General features: G+C 40.3%; 1 protein-coding gene across 14 annotated transcripts in view; it reads right to left on the reverse strand.

The window, feature by feature from the left end:
- LOC116431418 (glycogen synthase kinase-3 beta) overlaps window positions 1-23,621 on the reverse strand; it is a 106,419-nt gene that overhangs the window by 20,623 nt on the left and 62,175 nt on the right. For 4 of the 14 annotated variants that reach the window (XM_076365921.1, XM_076365920.1, XM_076365923.1 and 1 more), the window contains 7 exons: window positions 10,862-11,073; window positions 9,223-9,306; window positions 8,447-8,485; window positions 7,806-7,916; window positions 6,759-6,996; window positions 6,494-6,687; window positions 2,903-3,200 (listed from right to left, as the gene is read on the reverse strand). In XM_076365921.1, the coding sequence (XP_076222036.1) occupies window positions 2,903-3,200; window positions 6,494-6,687; window positions 6,759-6,996; window positions 7,806-7,916; window positions 8,447-8,485; window positions 9,223-9,306; window positions 10,862-11,073 (1,176 nt within the window). Of the gene's footprint in view, window positions 1-2,902; window positions 3,201-6,493; window positions 6,688-6,758; window positions 6,997-7,805; window positions 7,917-8,446; window positions 8,486-9,222; window positions 9,307-10,861; window positions 11,074-21,762; window positions 23,282-23,621 lie in introns of those variants that run through there. The other 10 variants (XM_076365922.1, XM_076365924.1, XM_076365925.1 and 7 more) reach the window with 8 other exon arrangements.

Consider the following 23,621-nt stretch of genomic DNA (forward strand, 5'->3'; position numbering starts at 1 on the left):
AGGTATAGAGTCACGCTACGATAGCAAAGTGCAAACGTTTCGTTCCATTCTGTACAAACTCGTTATATTTATATACGTCCCAATTTCAAGGTCCACGTTGCCCGGAGTGAACCCGTGGTTCTGGCTCATTGACTACAGTATTCTCATCTCATCTGTTACCAGACTGTGGACTTTATTTATCGCTGAACATTCAAGGGAACAAAAGTGTCCAAGGATCAATACAAAGACATTGGAAACCATTGAACATCTGATTCTTGTATTCAGATTATTGCTAAGGTCTAAAAAAAAAAAGAAAAAGAAGAAAGAAAAATCTTATAACAGTTTATTAAACTTCTTGCTTTACACTGAGTTTTGGAAGAATGTATACGATTGTCTAAAATGCATAGAGATGCATAAAATCCACAGTTTATATTGTACAGTTTTATGTTTCATCTTATTCCTGAAATAATATCTTCTTCAAGGAAAAGCGACATGTTGCTTAAATTAAATTTAAAGGTTCGTCAAATCAATCGAAAAAAAGGTAGCACGCAAGGAGAGAATACTGTGCGCAAAAGTGGATTATCGGAAATCGAGCCCCGTGGACTGGCGCTTCGGACATACGGCGCGCGCGCACGTGAAGCGATTCTTTTTAACTCTGCAATCGCGTACAAAGCATCTCGCGCGGATGATAACAGTTTGAAAAGTCGTCGAACAATCGAAGTTGGATAACAATCTCTCGTGTAAACGCTCCGGCGACGAGGCGTGGAACAAACCCAACGAAACTCCTCGAATGTTCATGCCATCGCCGGGTACAGATCTCGTAAAGAAATTAATTGTCGAGCATCCTCTACGCTTACAATCAACTGATCTATTATTCAAAATACTTCTTAAAAAAAAAAAAAAGAAGGAAAGAAATAATCATGAGATGAGACCCTTTCCTTCCAGCGTTAAGTTTGTTCCACACCTCGTCCGTTGTTCGTGTATGTGTGTACATGTGTGAGTGTAAGTTGATGTGTGTGTAGCTTAAAAAATAAATCGCTCCGCAAAGTTGCATGGAAGTTCGTCGCGAAGGGTGAAAAATTTAGTCGAACCCGAGTGTAGAGAATATTTTGGGTTGTAAACGTTTAACAGTAGAACTACTGATCGGTCAAATTGGCTTTTCTTTATTCCTATGGAACATACAATATTTATCGAGATTTCGGTTGTCGTATATTGCAGTTAACGTATCTCGAAACCAGCTTATTTATTACTTCGTAACGAAAGCTTCTGTCTCTTCAGTAATTCTAAAAAAAGTAATCAGGAATTGTTCATTTTGATCCACTCGGTAGCTCTAGCGTCAACGTTGGAACTGCGCTGGAAGGTAACTTGAAACAGCGCAGTGTCAGGGGCTGAGACACGCGAATCGAATGATGATACGACTGTGAACAGGCACGGCGAAGACATGTTTTCTTCGGGTGTTAGATCACGTTTCATCAATGGGAGTTTCCCTGGCCGCACATTTTTTTTTTTTAATTTTAATCCTCTAAATTCTGTTTTCGTGATGCCGGTGTACACTGCCAACAGCCAGCAGCGGTAGCAGTAATGGCGCCTTCCGCAACGCGGAACATGTCTTACGATAAATACAGATTGTGCACGCAAATTGCTCTGTGTGTCGTGTGTATGTTTCATGAGTACAATGTGTTCGCCTCCCTGTCCCTCCGACACTGCTTCGAATCTGAGCGCAAGGAGATGTCCGGATGTTCCACATACAGGTTTATTCCGCTTGGGACGAAACACGGACCGGTACATTACAATAATAATATTAATAATATTAATAATAATAATAATAATAATATTAATAATAATAATAATAATAATAATAATAATAATAATAATAATAATAATTCTAATCGTCGTCTCGTCGTTCGAGTGTACGCACGGCGAAGAAAAGAAAACGAAAAAGAAAAAACAGACGCAAGTTTTCAGTCTTGGCGAGTGAAACGTCTTGCGAGCCGAGAGTGTAGCGATCGTTATCATCATCATCATTATCATCATCATTCATTTCTCCGTCGACCTTCGTTGGGGCACCAATCAAGCCTGTTTTCGCGGTGGTGGTGGTTTTGTGCGTGCGTGCGTGCGCGCGTGTATGTGCGCGCGCGCGCGCGCGCGTGTGTGTGTGTGTGTGTCACTGCATGTGTGCGAGTGTTTCCTTTCAATAAAATGACGACGCAAGCGACGTTAATGCGCTACTAGACATTATTTAGATTACACATTTTCAACTAGAAAACTTCGCTTTTCTGCTTTTTTTTCCATTTTAGCAATTATCGTTTAAAGAGGTTACGGGCCAGTTTCCTATAATATATATACATTGAATTCAACTTGGCAATATTGGTGGCAATCAAGCGTTCGCGACAACGCCACTGTTTTATATACGTACTCGTGTCCGTAATAGCTAACCCCGTTTATAAGGGAGAGAATCATCGTTTTCATTTTTCTTTGAAATCTTCGTTTAATAATATTCAAGCGAACAAAGCTTAAGGACCACTCCGTATCGCCACTGCATTGAGTTCAATTTACAAGGGGGGGGGGGGGCGGGGGGTTGTACGGGAGGTGTGTTCTGGAGTATAGTTTTCTTTCCTGAGGGGGGGGGACTGAGTGGGGGGTTGCAAGTAAGGGGTATTTTTTGGGGGCGGGGGACATCCTCCTCAGAAGATCCGTCATTCTTTCTTTTTCCCATACGGTTCGCGCCCACCGTAAGGCTAGCTCTAAACACGTGAATTCTTTTCTCCCCTCTCGGTTCCGTGTTATCGGTTCCTTTGCTTTTTGCAACGTTTTTCATGTTTGTTAAAAAATAAAGTAGCTTAAGCCATATTCGATTGGCTGGGGTCTGTATTTTGTGTGGTGGATGGTGTGTTGGTGTTGACGTTATTATCACTAGAGTTACCGCTAGCCCCCGCGGCAGCACTCGTGGATTCCAATTGGCCTCCAGGATTGTCCGAAGACTGCATATACTTCGGTATTAGGATCGAGTTCAGAGCCGGCTGAATTCGCAGCTCTTGCTCTGTAAAGTCGAACAACGGCGGCAGCTCCCGGCCATTCGGTAACCGCTTGCCCTGCTCCCGCAGCTCGTTGAAGAACGGATGGGCGCACGCCTGCAATGGCGTCATCCGTAACGAGGGCGTGTACTCCAGCAGCCGAGCAACCAGCTCCATCGCTTCCTGGGGCGTGCGTGCCCTGAACACCTGCAAATCAGTCAGACCGTTTTAATCGTCACCGTACAATCCACCGCCGGGCGAAGTACTTCTGCGCGGATAAGTAAAGACTAGCATTGGCAACCCACGACTCTCGGAATCGTGTTGAGCAAGCGGTAAAACGGTAGCGACGCTTTTTCAGATAAAAAGTCTGCTCGAGGTTCATGGAATTAGACGTTATGCTGGCTCGTTGAGGATGCTCTCTCTGATCTGTCCTTGCTGTTTTAGATGAATGGAATGACTCGCGTGAATGGACTCTTCTGTATTGGGCGAGTCATCTCAGAACAGAACCTGATACCTTCGTTGCTTTTCATCATGCTGAAAGATTTGTGGAACATACGTGGAATCTGAGGGGCTACAATTATGATGAAGATATTTTTCTCATAGATTATCTAGAATATATATATATATATATATATATATATATATATATATATATATATATATATCTAGAACGGTCATGTCTCCTTGGACGCAATCGTGTATGTTTATTATTATGTCTTCATAGGGAGATATAGATAATATTGATATCTAGGAGAATATGATTTTTAGGAAAATGTCTTGCTCATAATCTTAGCTCCTTCGAATGTTCCTTCCATGCAAATCGTTTGCACCCTAAGAAGCGACGAAGATATTTTAGGTCCTAATTTTAGATGACTCAACATGTGCATTAAGGGGTGCTCCCACGACACTTGTTAATCTTGTATTTTTTAGAGTTTAGTACAGAAAAGCGCTTCGGGGATGAATGAGTTTCTGATTGGGGGACACGAGACGATCCCCTTAACGAAAAAAGAAAAAAAAAGAGGTAGAAGAAGAAAAAGAAATTGTTAAACATACTCAACAACCAGAGTTATATTAGTAACATGAAATGTATAATTTAAAAATTATTATTCCGGTGTGAGGTTTGATGACATAAATCTGGCAATAAGCCATCAATCTGTATGTACTGTTCGTCGAAAGATAATGGTAAAATATCGTTCGAACGAATGGATTTGCCGCGAAAAACCATTTACATGTTCCGCAACCGACGTTGAACACAAAAACGTGACACGATGGATCAATAAACCGAGGTGTCGTATGATCGCAAACGTACACAGGCAATCGTTCGTCACTCTCGCAAACAACGGATTAACATTGACTTTTGCATAGGTTCGTTTTTAAACACTGGAAAATACAGACTTCGATTACCACCAGAACATTAGAGTAAGTGATATACACGTCGATGGTTTGTGTGAATCACAACATGTCGCTTCATGAGCAGACTCACGGTTAGTTCCAAGTTAGACGCGATGCGGTGATGCGTGAGACACAAGATAAAGAGGAGAGTAAACGGGAGACGGAACGCGACGATGGGTGGACAGTGTAAGAAAGAAGAATATATGATTTGGCGAGAAGTGAATGATTTATGCGCATGATGCGAAGAAAATGATCGAATGAAGGTCTCTTTATTTCGGTTGGTCGTCTTCCGTTCGACGGATCGATTAGCGGTAATTGCACATGTCCTATGTAACCGTTCAGACGCTGAAAAGTTTGTTAACATTTGGTTAGTTGTGTTGGGCCAATAGAAATAAAGAAATGAAAAAATAAATAAATAAATAAATAAATAAAGAAAGAAAGAAAGAAAGAAAGTGAAAGAAAAATTAAATAAAATAGGAATAATTCGCCAGCCATATAATATAAGAAACACCGTGTGTTCAACAGGGACCACTTACTCTAATCTTTTGGTGCTCCGTGGAACACTTTAGTCCACTCATTCGTTGAAGCATAAACTGTAACCACGAGTACATGTATTGATGAAATGTGATTATAGCGACAGGTGTAGCAAGACCGTGTTCAGTTAGAAGGAACGAGAGACTGCACGCAGCCCTTACCATCCGGAAACAGCTTCTCCGTTCTCATGCAAACACGGTTAACTATACTCCGCTTCTTAACAGAAGGAACTTGAGGTAAACTATCAGACACTATGCTACCCTTAATCAAAAGGGTGCAAATTATTTTTACTCTTACTAAAAATTCAAATAAAGTAAACCAACAAAACTGTACTGAAAACTGAATTCACATAACCTAACAAAATCACATTAAACACTGAAATAAAATAAACAACTATCGGATGTACACAGTATACCCCAATCGTCTTTCTCCAAGAAACAGATTACAATCAACCACAACATGCCGAGGGTCGCGTCAAGTTCCACAGGGCTTCAAGAAAGCTCCAGAATCCCCTGCGACGAACTTAACATGATCCTCCCACTCTCACACGGCTGCTCTTTAGTCACGAAGAACGATGAGAGAGTAATGTGCACACGAATAAATTAAGAAGAGAAAAAGAAAAGTAGAAAACTCAAGAGAGAACGACAGCCGGTGACAAATTGGAAAGATACATAGAACAAACGTTCCCTTCGGACAGCCTGACACATAACGGCTACACAAGGGAGGCTTGCATTATCACGTTGTGTTACGAATATATATATATACATATGTGTGTGTGTGTGTGTGTGTGTGTGTGTGTGTGTGTGTATGTGTGTGTGTGTGTGCGTGCGTGCGTGCGTGCGTGTGTGTTTGTGTGTGTGTGTGTGTGTGTGCAGGGTGTACAGGGTGTCCCGAAACTCATAGTCAAACAATTAGGAGGACATTCTACATGTAAAAGTGAGTCGAAAAAATAGAATAAAATTTTTTTCCTACGAGTCTTCGTTTTCGAGAAAATCGAGGTCGAAAATTTACTCGGTACGTATACACTCGGTACAAGTCGACTTTGTGCATCTCACTAGACAGTCTTGTTTTGATTCTTATTTGTATTTGAAGATATAGTAATGAAGTCGGTTGATAGTTTATTGTTCGTGCTATTCTATTAGCTGTATAATCATTCAGTATCTAACAGTTTCTCAATGTGGCAGCTTATTCGAATAGTGAACATACGGATATGATTCTCGCACTTGGAGCGTGCGAGAATAATTTGAGTGTCGCTTCACGTTTGTATCAAGAGCGGTATCCGCACTTTGTCATTACTATATCTTTAAATGCAAATAAAAATCAAAACAGGAGTGTACAGCGAGATGCATAAAGTCGACATGCACCGAGTGTACAGGTACCGAGTAAACTTTCCACTTTTTCCACGATTTTCTCGAAAACGAAGACTCGCGGGAACAAATTTTATTGTATTTTGTCGACTCATTTTTACATGTAGAATGACCTTCTAATCGGTTGACCATGAGTCGCGGAACACCGTGTATATATGTACTTTGCACGTTCGTCTAAAGTAAAGTTAGCTGTAGATAATAGGCTACCTTTTGCCAGGGATGCGACTTAATCTGTGGGAATTTGAATTCGGTATAGTTGGGGTTCATTTCACGTATCTGATCGCGGGTCGGTGTGCCCAGAACCTTGATGATCTCAACCAGCTGATCGACGCCGCTGTCACCGGGGAATATCGGCTGGCCGAGCAGCAGCTCTGCCAGTACGCAACCAGCGCTCCACACGTCTGCAGAAGTGGCGGGAAATTTCTTCATTATATAATGTAAGTTTGACCGTGCCATACGTTTGTAAACGTACCAATTTTTGTAGTGTAGTCAATAGCACCAAAGATCAGTTCGGGCGCGCGATAGTAGCGGCTGCATATGTAGGAGACGTTAGGCTCTCCCCTTACGAGATGCTTGGCCGAGCCGAAGTCGCACAGCTTCAGCACCCCGGTTTCTGGATCCAGCAATAAATTCTGGGGCTTGATGTCCCTGTGGCAGATCCCCAGGGAGTGGATGTACGCCAGGGAACGGAACAGTTGATACATGTACAGCTGGAACGATCACGGAGATACCAGTTAGTTTATCATTCGTTCAGTTTGCAATATGACTATAAGCTGGGTAAAACATCGAGGAAAATTGTGCTTTGAATATCGAGGGAGATGTTAACACGTTGAGTGCCGTACGATTTTGTCGAGAGAAATATACAAAATGAAAATGTAACATCAACTGATGTAACTGAATTACTTGTTGCAGGTTTATCTTGTCGAATGTCACTGCATTAGATGGTATTGTAATATAGAAAAGTTTTCAAATAATCATCGTTTATTGGAATGAATTATAGTAATTCGATTTGGTTGAGGTCACCGATGACCCCATAGCATCCAACGTGTTAACCTGCGGCCGAGAATTTGTTGAACTTCCGAACTATACATCGACATATGAAATACTAGAAAAGGGAACGTGTTTGAATAATGAAATTATTCGTTTGTAGCCTACGGCGTTGAATGTCAAAGCCATTTTGGCGATCGCGGAGGGTTGAATTTTTTTCTTTATGTCTTAGAAATAAAGGAAAGTGGATAGAAACTGTATTATATTTATATAAAAGTTTAATCAAATTTAAAGAACAGTGTATTTTTCGAACGATAGACGCGCGATTGTAAAGTAAACAATTTACGTACTTTGAAATATTATTTTATCCAGCGCTAGGTATAGAATCAGTTGCCTGTTCAAGGTCAAGCCTCCTACCACTAGGCCTCGAAGATGCTGAGTGGGGATGAGGCATTGTGGAAGCCACAGTGACCTTGAACAGTCGACTAATCCCGTTCGAAAGAATATTGTAGGGGAAGACGATGAATCTTACCTTGATGAAGCTGATGGGTATCGTCTGCTTGCTTTTGCTATAATGTCGAGCGACTTTGTACACGGTTTCGGGTATGTATTCCAGGACTAGATTCAGATAAACCTCGTCCTTCTTAAAGAAAGTCAACGAATTAATATTAAACCGGTCTCATCAATGGTACTCGCAGGGTGTGTCGTCTCAAAGGCACTTAAGTATCTGTTAGCGATCAAAGTATCCAGCGATGGTGCCCCAATGGGAATCGACGAGGATCGAGTCCCGTCGAGGCTCCGTTGCTAGATACAGAATCGATCGTCATCAATTCCCATCGGGCGAAATCGATGCGTGCAAAGAAATACCTTTGAACCGAGAACACACTGTTCGATAAAGACATTCTGCCTAGAACTAGCGAAGCTGCGTTCACTACTGTACTGAGAGTATCTCGAATAGAACTAACATATCGGATCGCCGTGGCGTCATTCAGGCGAAACAATGTCGTGTATCATTAATCAACGAATTAATTATCTCTTTGTCTCCTCTCTCGCTCTTTCACAGACACACACACGCGGGCACACGCGAGCCGTGACTAGTTTGTGAAGCAGAACTTGCCTAAGTGTTTCTCAAAAGGACTTTTCTCAAAACTACAGGGTACGCTTTTCACTTACGTCCACATGAAAAACTGGATTAGTTGCGTTTAAGATGTTCTACAAAATAACACAACAATGCCGCATGCATTAAACTAATACGTATTGCACTCGGAGTCGGAGCTTATAGAATTTCAATGCGAAAGAGAAAAGTTTACTGTCTGTTCATTTTCTTTCGTTTTCGTTCGTCTTTGTTTGTTTTCGTTTCTTTTTTCGGTTACTTTGAATAGGTCGTGAGCACTTGTCATCTACGAGTAGACGGAAGAAGTTGTGCACGTTTGTGTGACGGGTGTCTCGTAATACAGAACTGCGCGTGAATATTAACGCCGTAGCCTTCGAATTTATCAAACGATTAATGTATTCTTATAAAAATTATCAAATTAGAATCTTGACTTTCACTGATATTAATCGTAATATAACTGAAACATTCATTTGAATTAAACGATATGATAATATATGAAACAATCTTCGATATTTAACGTTATTAACGGTTGCCAGTGATCGGACAACAAAAACATTAGGAAAACTTGTTTCGACCGGTATAGCAGTTCCGGTGTCAAGTGAAGAATACCGAAATAGATTAGGAGTTTTATTTATAAGATCGCACGAGTCCAAGTCGGCGCGTTCGATCAGCTCGCGGGCAAACGCGGAACGAAAGGGAAAACGGACTCCTTTGTCAGCGAATTACGAGACACCCTTCGTAACTCTAGGAACAAACTAACGGATCGCATTTCCGATGAGTCGGTAAACTTTCGGTCGGTTGTTGTCGGATCATACGGATAAAATTGCATAATCACCTTTTCACCACTAGAGTAGAAGAAATATTTTAGTTTCACGATGTTGCAGTGCTCGAGACGCCGCATGATCTGCAATTCTCTGTTCTGTAAATACAACAGACGAAAAAAAAGAATACGGTTAGCGGATCTCACGTTCTCTCCCTTATCCCCTTCGACGAACGTTCCTCTTATCGAGACACTAAAGTTCATTTCTTTTCCTTGCTCGTCTCGTTAGCATTGAATTATGTTTAACACTAATCATACCGGCACTTTTCCTACTGTAACTAGTTAAATAACCAGCTACAAAATAAACAAATTAGATGATAAATGTTTTTTAATAGAAACAGAAGCAAAAGGGAGGATGAACATTGGAAAACAAATTAATTAGACAATATAGGAATTGATAGAAAGTTCAATGAACAAAAGAAAACGCAGAATTTTAAAATCGGCCATTTGACCGGTTTCCGGTACAGTTAGTGTTAACACTGAGGATCGACTGAATTACAATCTCGAGATTATCGTTCTTCGAACAGCCGAATCGCGAATCCGTTGAATTTTCACATCGAACAGGTATAATCCCCGAGGCGTAATTTCTCATTGTACTTTATTCCAATTAAAAAATCATTGCAACGCAGATTCTGTACGCATTTCGACCATAAAAAGTTGAAATTCTTGAGTAACTCTAGTCCGAACGAATTACACCGAGAAAATTTCGTTTTCAGTGAAATGAGAAATCGGAATAATCTCTCGATAAGATAAGGAACTGAATAACTTGATTGATGATTCGCGGTGATCCGCGGAAGATAAAAATAAAGCCTAAATCTGTAGCTTTACACTAATGAAGTTCTGCTGAAGATGAATTGCGATAAACTGGAAATGAAATGAGTGAAGAAATTTTGATGAAGAGAGGCTCGGTCGAGATTGGAATATTAGTTTCAGATGAAATAGAAGAGAAAGTAATGAGTAAATGTAGTGTTGATTTAGTTCGTTAATTGAATGACTTGGAATAATACTGATCCTTCCTATTCCTGAGTTCTCGAGAAAAGAAGGTATTTACAAGATGTTCTTGGATTATGTGTATATTACCACCATAATGTTATTAACGGCATTAACTATTACTTATTAACGTTAGTGGCTTTAATTAATCCAAAAACATTCAGCAAAAACTCTTTCTAGAGACCCCTGGAATAAGAGTTAAACATAATAGACTCGATTAGATTAAATATCAATGTATTAGGTTAACCCTTGACATCTAAACATTTATCTAAATACTCTGTCTATTTGATTAATTATTATTTCAACGTTTATAACATTTAATTAATTAAACTATCTGAACTTAAATCAGCTCAGTTTCTACCCTTAATCATAATTGTACATTTCTGCACGAAAGGACATTTAAACGTCACCTTTCAGCGCTTTTATATTATTCAATTAAAAACTAATAATACGTATCTCAAGTTGTGCTACTTTGTTCGAAATAAATAGAAGGAACATAAAAATAAGCATGTCTCTAACTCATAGCCTATGAGTGAAACGTTTACCTACAGAGTAGTACTGATTTAAGTTCAGCTATCTAGGGTTATAATTTAATTTTATTATTCAGTTAAATATAATTCATTCTGATGTGCTCAATGGTCAATGAAAATTTGTCTAGCGTTACCTTGAATCGCTTGTCCTGGAGAACCTTCTTGATGGCGACCATCTCTCCCGTATCACAGAGTTTTGCTTGGTAGACAACGCCGAAGCTGCCATTACCGATTACTTTTGTGTCTGTGTAGGCAACTTCTAGGGGGCGGTCTGGACCAACGCCGGGGGTTGCCACCACGGTCGTCACCTTGCTGCTATCCTTGCTGGCTAGATTGAAGCTCAACGCTAGAGTACAGCAATAGTACCAGGGTAGATTTAAGTATAAGGGCTAACGGGAGCAAGATCAAGCGGTTTACTTCGGGGACTCGTGTGTTGCGGACAGCGGGAAACACTTACAAAATAACCATAAGCTAATTACGGACCACTCCACCTCCTTACTATCGCCAACTGGGAAACATTTCCTACACCGTTCTCTCGATTTTCAAACGATAGACTTAGAATATACAGAGATATCGAAGATTACTTGCGTTATCCAGAGAAATTAAGTGCAAAGAGATACAAGGAAATTTGTTCAACATGAAAATTAAAACTCTTTAACCCCTTGTCCTACAACAACGAGTGAGACTCGTAGTGAAGATTTTCAACATGATTCAACAAATATATATATATATATATATATATATTACTTAGTTAATTCGAATTCAAAGTAAATATTATTTCTCTGTAATCAACTATTATACTTAAAAGGAAATATAGGCATAACATGTGCTTAGAATTTGTCTCTTTTTCCAATAAATTATTAATGACAAAGTAGCCGTATCGATCAGAGTTGAGAAAGAAATCATAGGCCAAGGGGTTAACACGTTGAATGCCGTACAGTTTGATGCCGCAAAATACACAAAATGGAAAAAATCAAATACTAAATCATTCGATTCAATTGCATTATTATAATTGTATGTCCATCTAGCTGATCGTTACCGCAGTAGGTGGCATTATTTATAATATAGAAATATTTTCGAATATTCACCGTTTAATTGAACGAACTATAGTAGGTCGATTTGATTGGAGGTCACCGGTGACCCCCATTGGCACACAACGTGTTAAAGTAGACTTTCGTACATTTTATTCCATGTTTAACCTTTTGTGGGGTTAAACATTCAATATAAAGAGATATCGATGTTTAACTCCGCGAAAGGTTGAACATGGAATAAAATTTATGAAAGTCTACTTTAAAGAGTTTCAATTTTTAATCTGAGCACATTTTCTTGTATCTCTTTGTACCTAATTTCTCTGAATAACGCAAGTATCTGTGAAATTATTCTTTTCTTCATTGCAGAAGAGTTTCAATTATATCCGTTGGTACGACGCGAGTGATAGACAGTTTAGAGCATCTGGAACTACCTATGAATTAGTCTTTTCATGGATTTACCGATGAAAGGATCTTTTCAGTGGTAATCTCAAGTAGTTGATCTGACCGAGAGGACGCAAGGGGTTCAATCCCCGAATGGTCAGACAGAATAATGAAACTTTATTGTTTAATGCGAATATTTTCTCGGTAGCTTTAAGTAGATGACTTTGCAAGAATCTTTTCAGAAGCTTAAGCTTCTTTATTCTCGATTGAGGCTACTCGATGAGTATATATATATATATGATTCGTATTAGGTCTGATAAGGACGTTGAGACAACAGAAGTCTGTGGAAACTCGAAGTTTAAAAATACACGCGGAAGAATCGACGAGTATTTTTGATCGTATCACTTTATGAAAGTGCAACATGTCAAAGATGACAGGATCTCGATAGTTCTTAGAACCATTAGTCACTGCAATTAGAATACTAACTCGACATGATTCACCTTACTGTACGTAGTGGAACGATGGAAACAGCACACCGGGTGTAGTAAATATTTCCTATAGTTTTGACAATGTAAGTAACCTTTAAAATGTACAGTCTGAGTATGATTATAATATATAACAAATTCCATCGAAAAGATACCTAAATAACATTGAGGTCAATACATCTACGACTGTTTTCGAAACAACAACAACAGCAGGAATCGCTTCGTCGCGAGTCGTTCGCAAAAGAACTAAAGGAATTTTCTGTTCATCACGGATACGCATCGTTATCGTTGAACGTTAAGCACCGATAACAGTAAAGTGGTCTTTCATTTTAATTTCGCACGCAACGAACGATAGCAATTTTTATCGAATCAAATTAAAAATCCTCGAGTGGCTGGCACGTTGTCGCAATTCATATTTTCACGTGCCGCTAGATATATGGACGACGCAAAAATTCATTTTCTCAGTGACACGTGCAATGAACCAAGATGCAAGATGCAAGACAATTGAGTACCGATCTCTGTGTAAAAACTGGACTTTTTAGTTCTCGTTTCCACAGGAAATCTGATTGCATCAGTAATTTGACGAATGTCGATCGAGCGGTCAACGTTAACCAGTTATCTGTGTTGCCTTAACGCGTTCGCTACCAGCGTCACATATTTGTGACAGGAGCAATCTAATTTTATTTGCTTTATGTAAAATATAAGATATTTTATAGATATAGTTAGTTAAAGCTATAAACTACGAAATTACATTTAGGGATTCAATGACTGGTTTTAGCTTAATTTGCTTCAATAGTTTGTTTAGATTTATTGAATTGAATAAAATATAATTGAGAGAATCGCCACCGAAACAAACGCTGGTAGCGAACGTGTAAAACTGCGTCGCAAAAATCAAGCGATGATGAGTATATACGTCGTAACACAAAGAATTGCCATTCCTTCGTGACGACTATACTCGTAACGCAAAAAGTTACCATATCTTCAGTATATTCGTCGTAACGAAAAGAATCGCCATTTCCTCGTGACAAGCGTACTCGCCACGCATAGTTAACCGTTTCTTCATTGTGTCCCGCGTGGAAACCTGAAAATAGCCACTGCAACGATCTGCAGCAACCCGTTCACTCGAGCCGGCGTGTTGCGGGTACCGGGTTGCACGGACGTGTTCTTAGACGCGCGTAATTCTATTGCTAGCCGCTCGGACGCGGCTGCGACAGGGATAACCTTGATAAGATGCAACACCACGGATAATGCGAGGTAGCCGCGCGCGTCCGCGGACCGGTTTTCTCATTGAACCGTCGCTGAAAATAACCGGGAGTACTGCCGCACATACGCACGCACGTCTCACGCCTCCGATAACCCGCGTAACGCGCGATCGGGACCGAAAATTCGCGTTCGATCGCGCGATTTACGAGCCGGTAACGCGTTCGACCGAGCGACCCGTAAAGCTGCGTTCATACTGGACATCACTTCGTCGGCTGACTTGTCGATCGACCTTAACACTGAAACTACCGAGCAGTTGCATTGACTTTTTCAAATTTCTCTGCGGCAACTCCAAGAACGCACCCTATCGAGACTACAATTGATCTACAATTCAGTTTGCGTATTGCTAAATCGATTTCTTTAATAATTTCTCACGTAATCATTTGACATCCTATTAATAATTGTAGAACGAGGGAATCAGGAATGCGTCATTTTGACACGTGTCTGGTAACTTTAGCGTTCACCCTTTGCAGCCTTACGTCGAGTCAGACTCGACATACAGTTTCAAATATTTGTTGTAATAATCGTTTATATTACAATTGTTTCTCATCGCTCGTAGATCATTTATTCCGATTTTGTCTAGGTCTCATTTTGTCCAGGATACCTTCAAATTTGAGAATGGTGTAGGTAAATTGTTACTAGATAGTGCGCTTCTGCATTTTCAATAAAATTTGAAATATATAGGTAATCGGAAGAGAACTTCTATAGCTGTAAATTGACATCTTTCTAAATAGAGGTGTTTCGATAAAAATAAATGCGAGAATATGTTAAAGATTTATGTTGAACTACTTCCGATCGTTCAACACATTCTATGGTGTTGTTTTTTGAGCTCGGATTCTTCGAACCGTGGAATGCCGAAGGAAAGTTCGAAAACACATGGTATAACCAAAGAATGAATTCCTTGTCTGTATCGAAGCACTGCTCGCTTCGCGTTCCAAACAATTTCTCTTCGTAAATAACGCTAAATTGTTGATGGTAGACGTGAAACTTTGTTGCACACTGCACTGCTCGTAATTGACCAAGACAATGTAGGATAACGAATTGGCAGCGTGCACTGTTTAATTGAACGACTCGAGGTCGATTCAGTTATCCGACCAAAAGTTGCCCGATGTAAATGCAGCTTAACGCATTGTTGACCAGCTGAGTAACGCACGCCTCAGTTGGAACATTGAAAAATTGACTGAAAATTGAATCACTGAATTCCGATGAATACGTGCATATGTCGGTAACACACAAACAATTTGAACAAAAGCTACTGGCAGTATTCAGTTTGTGAACTTACGCGATTCCGTACTAGAACAATTATTCAAACGAGTAAACACGGGAGTACTCACTGGCTGGTAGACAATACGCTAACGCTTAACCGACCGGTCGGGCAAAAATACTCGTTTAAAAAACTTACGTAAACGGCCGGACGTGTGTTAATACCCGTTTAGACTTTCCTGTAGATTCAAATCGCTTCCATGTCGTTAATCACGCGAGTTATCAATTTCTTTATAAATTTATACATTAGACAGCCGTAGCTTGCATCAACACTAGATGTATGGAACGCGTCAATCTGGCGCGTATTGGATTTTCTAAACGCCATTTGGTAAATGTTCGCGTCGACTTTGATCGATGCAATTACTACAGTATGTAATTACCGTCTATTTTTAACTCCTTGCCCTACGATACCGTGTCAGTCTCACGATGAAAATGTTCAATTGAATTTGACAAATCTGCATGTTACTAACTGTTATTTAATGTAAATTAAACATTACTTTTCTAGTGTCAATGGTTAACCTCTGGAGTAAACAAGTAAAGAATTTTTTCTTTTTATAAGTAATTATTACCGATAAAGTATCTTTACTAAATTAAGCGACAGAGATCATAGGGCTCGGGGGGTTAACTAACTTCTAAAATCTGAATGAACGAGCATTAATGTTTCTAGGCGCAGTAGAATAAACCGTACAATGAATGTCCGTAAACCTAGTGTTAAATATTATGAAGAAGTATTGATAAATAGAAAAATTATAACAGAATTCATGGATCACGTTCTGTTTCAGCAAACTTACGAAACATCGACGGCTGTCAACGAAAATTCTTTTGCTTAACCACCGGTCAGTTAAGCGTTAAGTACCCAATGTTCACCGTAGCTCGCCGGGCCATACTTTTACCTTTAGACGATTTATAAAGCATTTTCCACCGAGACTAACCTTCTTTCCCGCTCGCGTTCCCCGATCGGGCCGTTCTACTCGCGTCGTTCCGCGCGAACCTCGCCGATTCACCTCCGCGTTTTGTTTTCTCGGTCGATTCCGGTGTCCCCGCGATGTTTCGTTTGAAAGTCTTTTTCAAGGATACCGTAAATCTGTTTTCGAAGGTTAATGGTAGCTTTTCGACGCTAAACAGGTGTAATTAAGAGAAATCGTAGAATCCGCAGTTGTGCGCATGGAAGAAATGAAAATTCACGTGAAAAGAATGTGTGATACGAAAATACGGAAAAATGAGAAGTAAATTTGGATATACGAGATGTTTAGAAGGAACAAGGAAAACAAAAACGAAAAGGATAAATAAATGCACGACGACAGGAACTTGATAAGAGGAAGAGAGAACAATCGCGCGAACGTGTGTATAAAGTTGTGAAACGATCACGAGTTGTCTGTATGTAAACCGAAGCCAATAACGAGAGGCGCGGATTGTTGAAATAGGCTAAAAGAGCAAGCAAAAATGTTAATGTTCAAGGTGTAGAGGACTAACGCGAGTTGCCAAGCAATTTACGGTATTGCGTTACTCTAATAAAGTACGAGATAGGCTTCGGCGTATCGTAAGTCATTATTCTCAAGATTTTCTAATTGGTGCGTAAAATTTAACAAGCAGAAGGATTTCAGGATATACTGAACAATCGTTCAACGATATTCCCATGAATAAAATATTCGTAGAATGATCGGTTGTTTTCTAAAATACATTTACACCGAGTATTTAAGTATTTACTACTAGATCACTTGATAGATTGGTTGAAGAATTCAACTGATCGATCAGTTTTCATTTTTCCTCAGCCAATTTTCTGTCGGTTTTATTCCTTAATTCCTGATATTTTCGAATACTAAATTACTATTGGTTAATACGTTTATACGTAACCAAAATTGTAAAATTGTAAGCTAGAGAAACAGGTTTTAATAATTGTAATTAGGAGAATACATCGGTACAGCTTCGAATGGAGTTACTTAATAGATTTGCAAAGAAAGAAATTCGAAAGTATCTCCGACAAACTAAGAACACTATCAAATTGATAAATATCGAAGGAAAGGCAACTGTGCTAAAGAAATGGAAACACTGCTATTTTTTCAATACTTTCGAATTCTTCCTCAGTCATAGACGACCCTTTCAATTCCACAAACCACAAACCACAAATCAATGACAAATAAACAACAAATCAATTACTAACAAGTGTATCTAACTCAGCACCTCAACGATTTAACACCTCTACTCCATGATTTGAAGTTTCCAATTCCATTAATCTTCTAACCGATTCTTTCGAAAATTTAATCTATTTAAATAATCTAATCAATTTACCTAAAGAACCACATATAGAAATGTATCACACTTGAAACTACATTTCCTCCATCTCCAATTATTTTCACTACCATTTCGCATTCCATTACGAAGTTTTCCACAACGAATCAGTGCGAAAACTTCGACTCCGACTCTAAATAAAAAAACCAAAAAATCACCCGAAGCTGGAGATTTAAAGAAAATCCAAATTCGATGAAAAGGGCGAAAGGGAGAAAAGAGGAAACGATGCGCGAGCGGAAAGATACTCGGCCGGCGGTCGAGTGGCTGAATTTCGCCCGTCAAAATGGCCGTCCGCGAAATGTCAGCGGCGCAATATATAGCGACTCGTTTACACTCGCCGAGGAAAAGGTCGGGATCCTCTGATGCGCGCGTAACGCGGCAAAAGGGAAGGCAGGAAAGTGCATATCCGGATCCTTGGTTTGCTGCACTTTTTGTTGCACACTCGCTCGCTCGCTCTGGATTTAGCCGGCTCGGGTCCAAACGCGACGCTTTTGCCAGAGATCGCCGGCCGTTTGACCCAGTTCCCGGCCTCTCTGCGTCCCTAAGGACCTCCACTCGACGAGAACCGAGGGAAAAACGTTAACCGATGCTCCGTTTCGCGATAATTCTTCCGCCTATACCCGGTGGGCGTTCCTGATCAAAGACTTTCGCCATTCTCGAGGCCCACCCCTTTTCTTCCGCGAATTTTCATTCATGAAAAACACGATATTATATTAAACGTCCCGTTTGCTGAGAGATGCTTATTTATAGGCCTCTCATTGAGCGAGCTGGAAATATTCATTCTGTCGGCCAGAAATCTTCGAGCAAGATTTTTTGGGGAATTAACGAAATGATTTCGCGTTAGAGTTATTTCGATTAGGATTCGGAGACGTGATTCTTCGTTTGTGATTTATTCTTTTAGAGGAAATAAGGCATATTATGTTTAGGTATTGTACGTTATGTAAGTGAGTATTAATACTGAATCGATCGAAGATAGTGTAAATCCTTGGAAAGTATTATTCGGTGTTTCGATTAGCGAAGTCCAAAATCCATGTAACTAATGGCTCTTTTAAAATCCTGAGTTACGTAATGCAGTTTAAACCATTGAACGAAGTTTTAAGAGGGAAACGTAATGCATTTGATTTCTATTCTTCGATTGTGGGATCAGTACGATTCTTCGTTCCATTTCTTGACGCGAGGAACGTGGTATAAATGTTCAAAGAGGACTTACCTAGATTCATTTAAACACACCTAGGCGATCGACTGAAATATATACACAGTTTCTATGGACTGGCGTAGAAAGATCGAAGACGAGCACGAGTTCGCGTAAGCTCGATCAACGAATTTGCAATGCGAAACAGATTTCGTCGGAGATACATCGGAATTCCGGCGTATGTGATCTTTCGTTGCCACCTATACGCGGTTGGTGAATGTCCTCGTTACTGCGGCTATATAATATTTAATACTTTATCTACCTGAAGCCTATTAATAGATCCCTCGATGTCTGTTCTACATTGAAAAGTAGCTTATTATTTAAGAGGATTCACTGCTTTGTGATTGTGACTGTTATAGCCAGAGAAAAACTCATAATGAAATTTGATGAAGGAAATGTTCACACTGGAACAATCAAGTGAATCAAAGTGACCCATAACACATTTCTTCGTTTACAATCATTAAAAAGATACAGATGTCTTCCAGAGAAATTAGGACTAGAATCAGTTTAATAATGCATTTTCTAATGTACAAGACGACTAGAATTTTATAAAAGCATTCTTGTGATTTGCAGAAGACAATGATTAATCAGTCGATTTATCGGTTTAGGTTTACGGACATTTATTGCACATTACGATGCATTGTTGCTAGAAAGATAGATTTTTGAGATGAATAATAATGAATGTAATAATGTTTATAAAACATGATATCCCTCAATTCGATGGATTTCGTAAATCTAGAGTTAAATGACGCCGGGAAAAATACATACTTTCACAATAACCGTTTTCCCGCGTCCGAGAAATCGGAACTATAGATAGCCCGATTATGCATAAACAGCGTACGGTCGAGCTACTTCTTGCCGGCCGCGTAAATATTTGAACGGTTCGTAGGGAACAGCGACGCCGCGATCTTCGAGGAAAGTTCTGTATCTTCGACGATACGTTTTCGTGGACCGACTTCCGCTGTTTCCGCGAATAATGATTCTCGATCTTGTCCTTCTTCCACGAAGATCCGTAAATATTTGGATCTTTGAATTGTTGGATCCTTGAATCTTTGGATCTTCCAATTATTAGATCTTTGAATCGTTGGATCTTCGAATTACTGGATCTTCGAATCTTTGAATGTTTGAAAATTTAAATCTTTACATCTTTGGATTTTTGCTTCTTTGGATCTTTGAAATTTTAGATCATTGGATCTTTAAAAATTTAGAATTCTGACCTTTGATTGTTTGAGTCTTTGGATCTTAGAGTTTTAGAATTTTAGAATCTTTTTTTTCGTAGAAAACAGGCAAGGATTTTCGTCACCTTTGAAATAATTGCTTCAAGATTCGGAGCATCGCATCGATCTCATTAACCGCAATAGTTATATTAACAATTAGACCGCGAATCTCTATCGAACATGGAGTTTTTGTAGACATTGTTTGGTGAAACTCAGAATTATTTTCGAGCTCAATTCACGTGTTAATAGCATAGAATAATGACAACAAAGCAAAGCGGATTTCGTTTGAGAAATTTAATTTCCACTTGACTGCTTCTTTTATTATATCTTGCGTACCGGAAGAAATCGCAAATGCATACGATCGGCACTCTTATATTAATAATTCATCTTAAAAATAAAAGGATCGATAATCTTATGCTTACAAGTGAGCTGATAAACGGAGAAGCGTCGTCTTTTCAATCCCTCGCGATGAATGTAAAATGCTCTGTATTAAATCCAATGAATATGTATATTATTCGATTCGTTCCGATTCAAAGGAAATACTGTAATACGCTTCGTGTGTTGAGCATTAATCATGAAAACTGTTGATAAGCAAAGGACGAGCCACTGGGAAAAAATGAAATTGAAATAGCTCGCGGCGTTGCTGGTACTTCTTTTTCCCCCTTTCTCTCTTCTCTTGTACGTCGTTGCACGTCAAGTTGACGCAGCTCTTGACGTATGAAAAAAAATAAATTCGCGTGGGTCGTCGAGCACAACAAAAATAAATATGAATAACAACGGATAAATGTCACCGGGTCGCGTATTACTTCTCGTTGAATAGTTCTCTTCTTTTTTGCCGGTGTGTGCCACTTGTGTTTTTAACCTTTCTTGGTTAAATGGCAGACGAGCTTTGTGAAAGCGCAAAAGAAACCGCGCGCTCGTAAACGATACTTAAAAATACACTTGCCGATGCATCGATTCGAGAACAAAATAAGAAACGTATCTTCTCGGAATCCGGCGATACGCCGTATCGCTGCGAGACCGAATCCCCAATGCGGTCTCGTTTGCGCTTGACGCTCTAATTTTAAAAATAATCGAAGGGACAACAACGTTGTTCCCCTTTGAACGAAATCGTGCCGGACGACGGATATTTACCTGACAGAAGCTCGATAGAAATGAATTTTCAATAGAGATAAATCCCAAAACAATAAGAATGTAAAAGGAAACGAGTCTGTACTTGATTTCTACTTCTTATTGTTAGTTGCAGAAACAACCATATTAATAGAATAGATCGTCGTACGAGAGGTGATTTATTTCCTTGTTTTCAAAACAAGCTACCTCAATACAGGCCTCGGAAGTGTTCACTTTTACATAAATTTCTACTAAGAGATTCGTTCTGTCAGATAAATATACACATTATCATGCCTATAAATTTAGTCTCACGCGAATTTCCGTGCTCCTCTCCTCTTAACACGCGTATTTACTAAAGCGAAAATAATACTTCGATATTAATCTTCTCTATATTTTGTATTCGTTAACCTTCGCATAATCTCGGCGAACTTTCTGAAAGCGAATGCTGTATTGATCCGTCGCGACGTCGTTCATTATATTTAACAAAATATCTATATTCCTCTACAAATTCACCTGCATATCTAACAAACACTCGTAACGATGTTTGATTCCTCAGTTTTCCTCCGCAAATAGAAACGCTTTTACGAAATTGCTTGCCACAATTATATTATACATTACAATATCATTCTACCTAATACCCAATCTCCACAAAATCAAAATTCCTTCCCATGAAGTTCCAATATTTATGCATCGTAAGAGCATTTTCCCGATACCCGAATCCCCTAATTTGCCATTGTTCCGCAAATTCGCCCGCATATCAAAGGGTCTATCAGAACATACAACCCAGCAGCCATCCCAGACACTCACGTTTCCTATTCCCCAGCCTCCGCAAGAACTTGCAGAACTTTTTGTACGCGGAGTTCGCCTCCTTGCCGCTGAGCTCCATCGCGCTCTTCGCCTTCTCATTCTTCGTCTGCCCGGACGGGCAGAGCTTCGGGTACCGCCAGTGCTGGCACGGCTCTGACCAGTCCAAAGCTGTGGCCGGTGCCATTGTCACGACTCTCCAATCTCGCGGTTATTTCCCGAAAATCACTGGCCTCGGTCCCTGCCAAACTCCAAATAACGACTTAGCACCGTACACGTTTTTCGCAGAAACTCCCTCTTCTTTCCCGTGTACCTTCAACGCGGCTTATAGACACTCGAACGTTTGCAAACACGATAAGACACTGACAAGGTCGCCGATATTAACACCGTCCGAAGTATCCTCGTATTAAAAACGCTGGCTTTCAGAGTTCTTCCTCTAAAAACTCGCTAGACCTTCTGTCCCCGAGCTGACCGAAGGCAATAACGCGCTGGCATGGGCGCTAGGCACCATCAGGCTCAATGTGCCACGAATTACTAATCACTCTCCAACTACAAATCCGGCGGATTACGTGTCGTTCTGGAAAACCGTGGCCGTAACGGGTGCCATTGTTCCTTTCCCGGCATCAGAGCCAACAGGTATGGCCTCTCGTAGAAGCAACAGCTTTTCGATCCCTTTAGAGGATCCAACAATGGCAACTGAAAATCGCTCCGACAAACCAAAATTCCGTTCCCCAGAATGGTTTAATTCGAATTTCACTAAGAGTCTCCGAATTTCTAAGACTTCGCTGGAGCCTCTAATCGCTCAATGTTCAAATGATCAGACTACTTGCTGAAACCAAGTAGGAAATGTTCACGGAAGGTTCAGATTCCTAGGACAGTGATCAGCAATCAGAATATTCTCGTCGGTTCCAGTCTAGAATTTGTATCACTTACAGCTAATTAATTACAAGACTTCCCTATCGAAGAACGAGCTTTCTCGTCAGTGTTCCTTAATTGATCAGTCCTATTAGAATCACAGAAAATTTGTTATAGAACGATTCTCGCATAGATCACTAAAGCTTCAAACTTGCTGGCAAGTTTCTGCTCTGTCCACATGGAACCGATCTTGGATCAACACAGATCCTCCGTTCTTTAATTAATCAGTCCAAGCTATCACGGGAACTCCACAGAAAACAGCTGAAGCCTCGAGTTCCTTTCAAATTCTTGCTCCAATGTCCGCACGGGATCCGCGTCACTGATGGATCGATCGGGGATTTCCCGGAAAAACTTCCGAAACGCGGATCGCGTGACCGACCGGTGGTCTCGAGGCTCCAAAACGTGCTGCCGGATGTCGTCGCGAAAACGTTTACACCCCGAAATCACGCGACGATCAAGGAAAGACGGAGAGGATCCGTGGATCGTTCGCGGATTGATTGTCCCGCGGGCTGCGTGTCGTCTGCTCGGGTCCCGTTCCGCGCACGCAGGCCAACGGCAGAGACGTTCTCGTTCCGCGGCGTCTCGGCACGCGACTAAACCGAACGCGCCGCCAATCGCCATTGCCCCGCGAAAGAATCCGCTTCCGAGAGGGGGCAGCCGGCTACGCCGGGAGGGAGCAACGTTGCGGATGTTCGCCGCGAAACCCAGCACATCGTGACGAGGATGATGTTTTTCCGTCATCTTTCGTCGTTTTTCCTGATTACGCTTTGCTTTCTGGTAGAATCCGTGTAAATTTCATAAGTGGTGAGGTTCCTTTCAAATGGATAAGTTACCAAACCTTGTAACAGTTTTAACCTCTTGCACTCGGAAGTTTTTCACTAGAAATATTTTAACATTTTCTGATGAGACAAAGACGATATTTTGTGAAACTGACTTGAAGAGAAATC

This window comes from Nomia melanderi, chromosome 3, assembly GCF_051020985.1.
Source record: "Nomia melanderi isolate GNS246 chromosome 3, iyNomMela1, whole genome shotgun sequence".
Lineage (NCBI taxonomy): Eukaryota > Metazoa > Arthropoda > Insecta > Hymenoptera > Halictidae > Nomia > Nomia melanderi.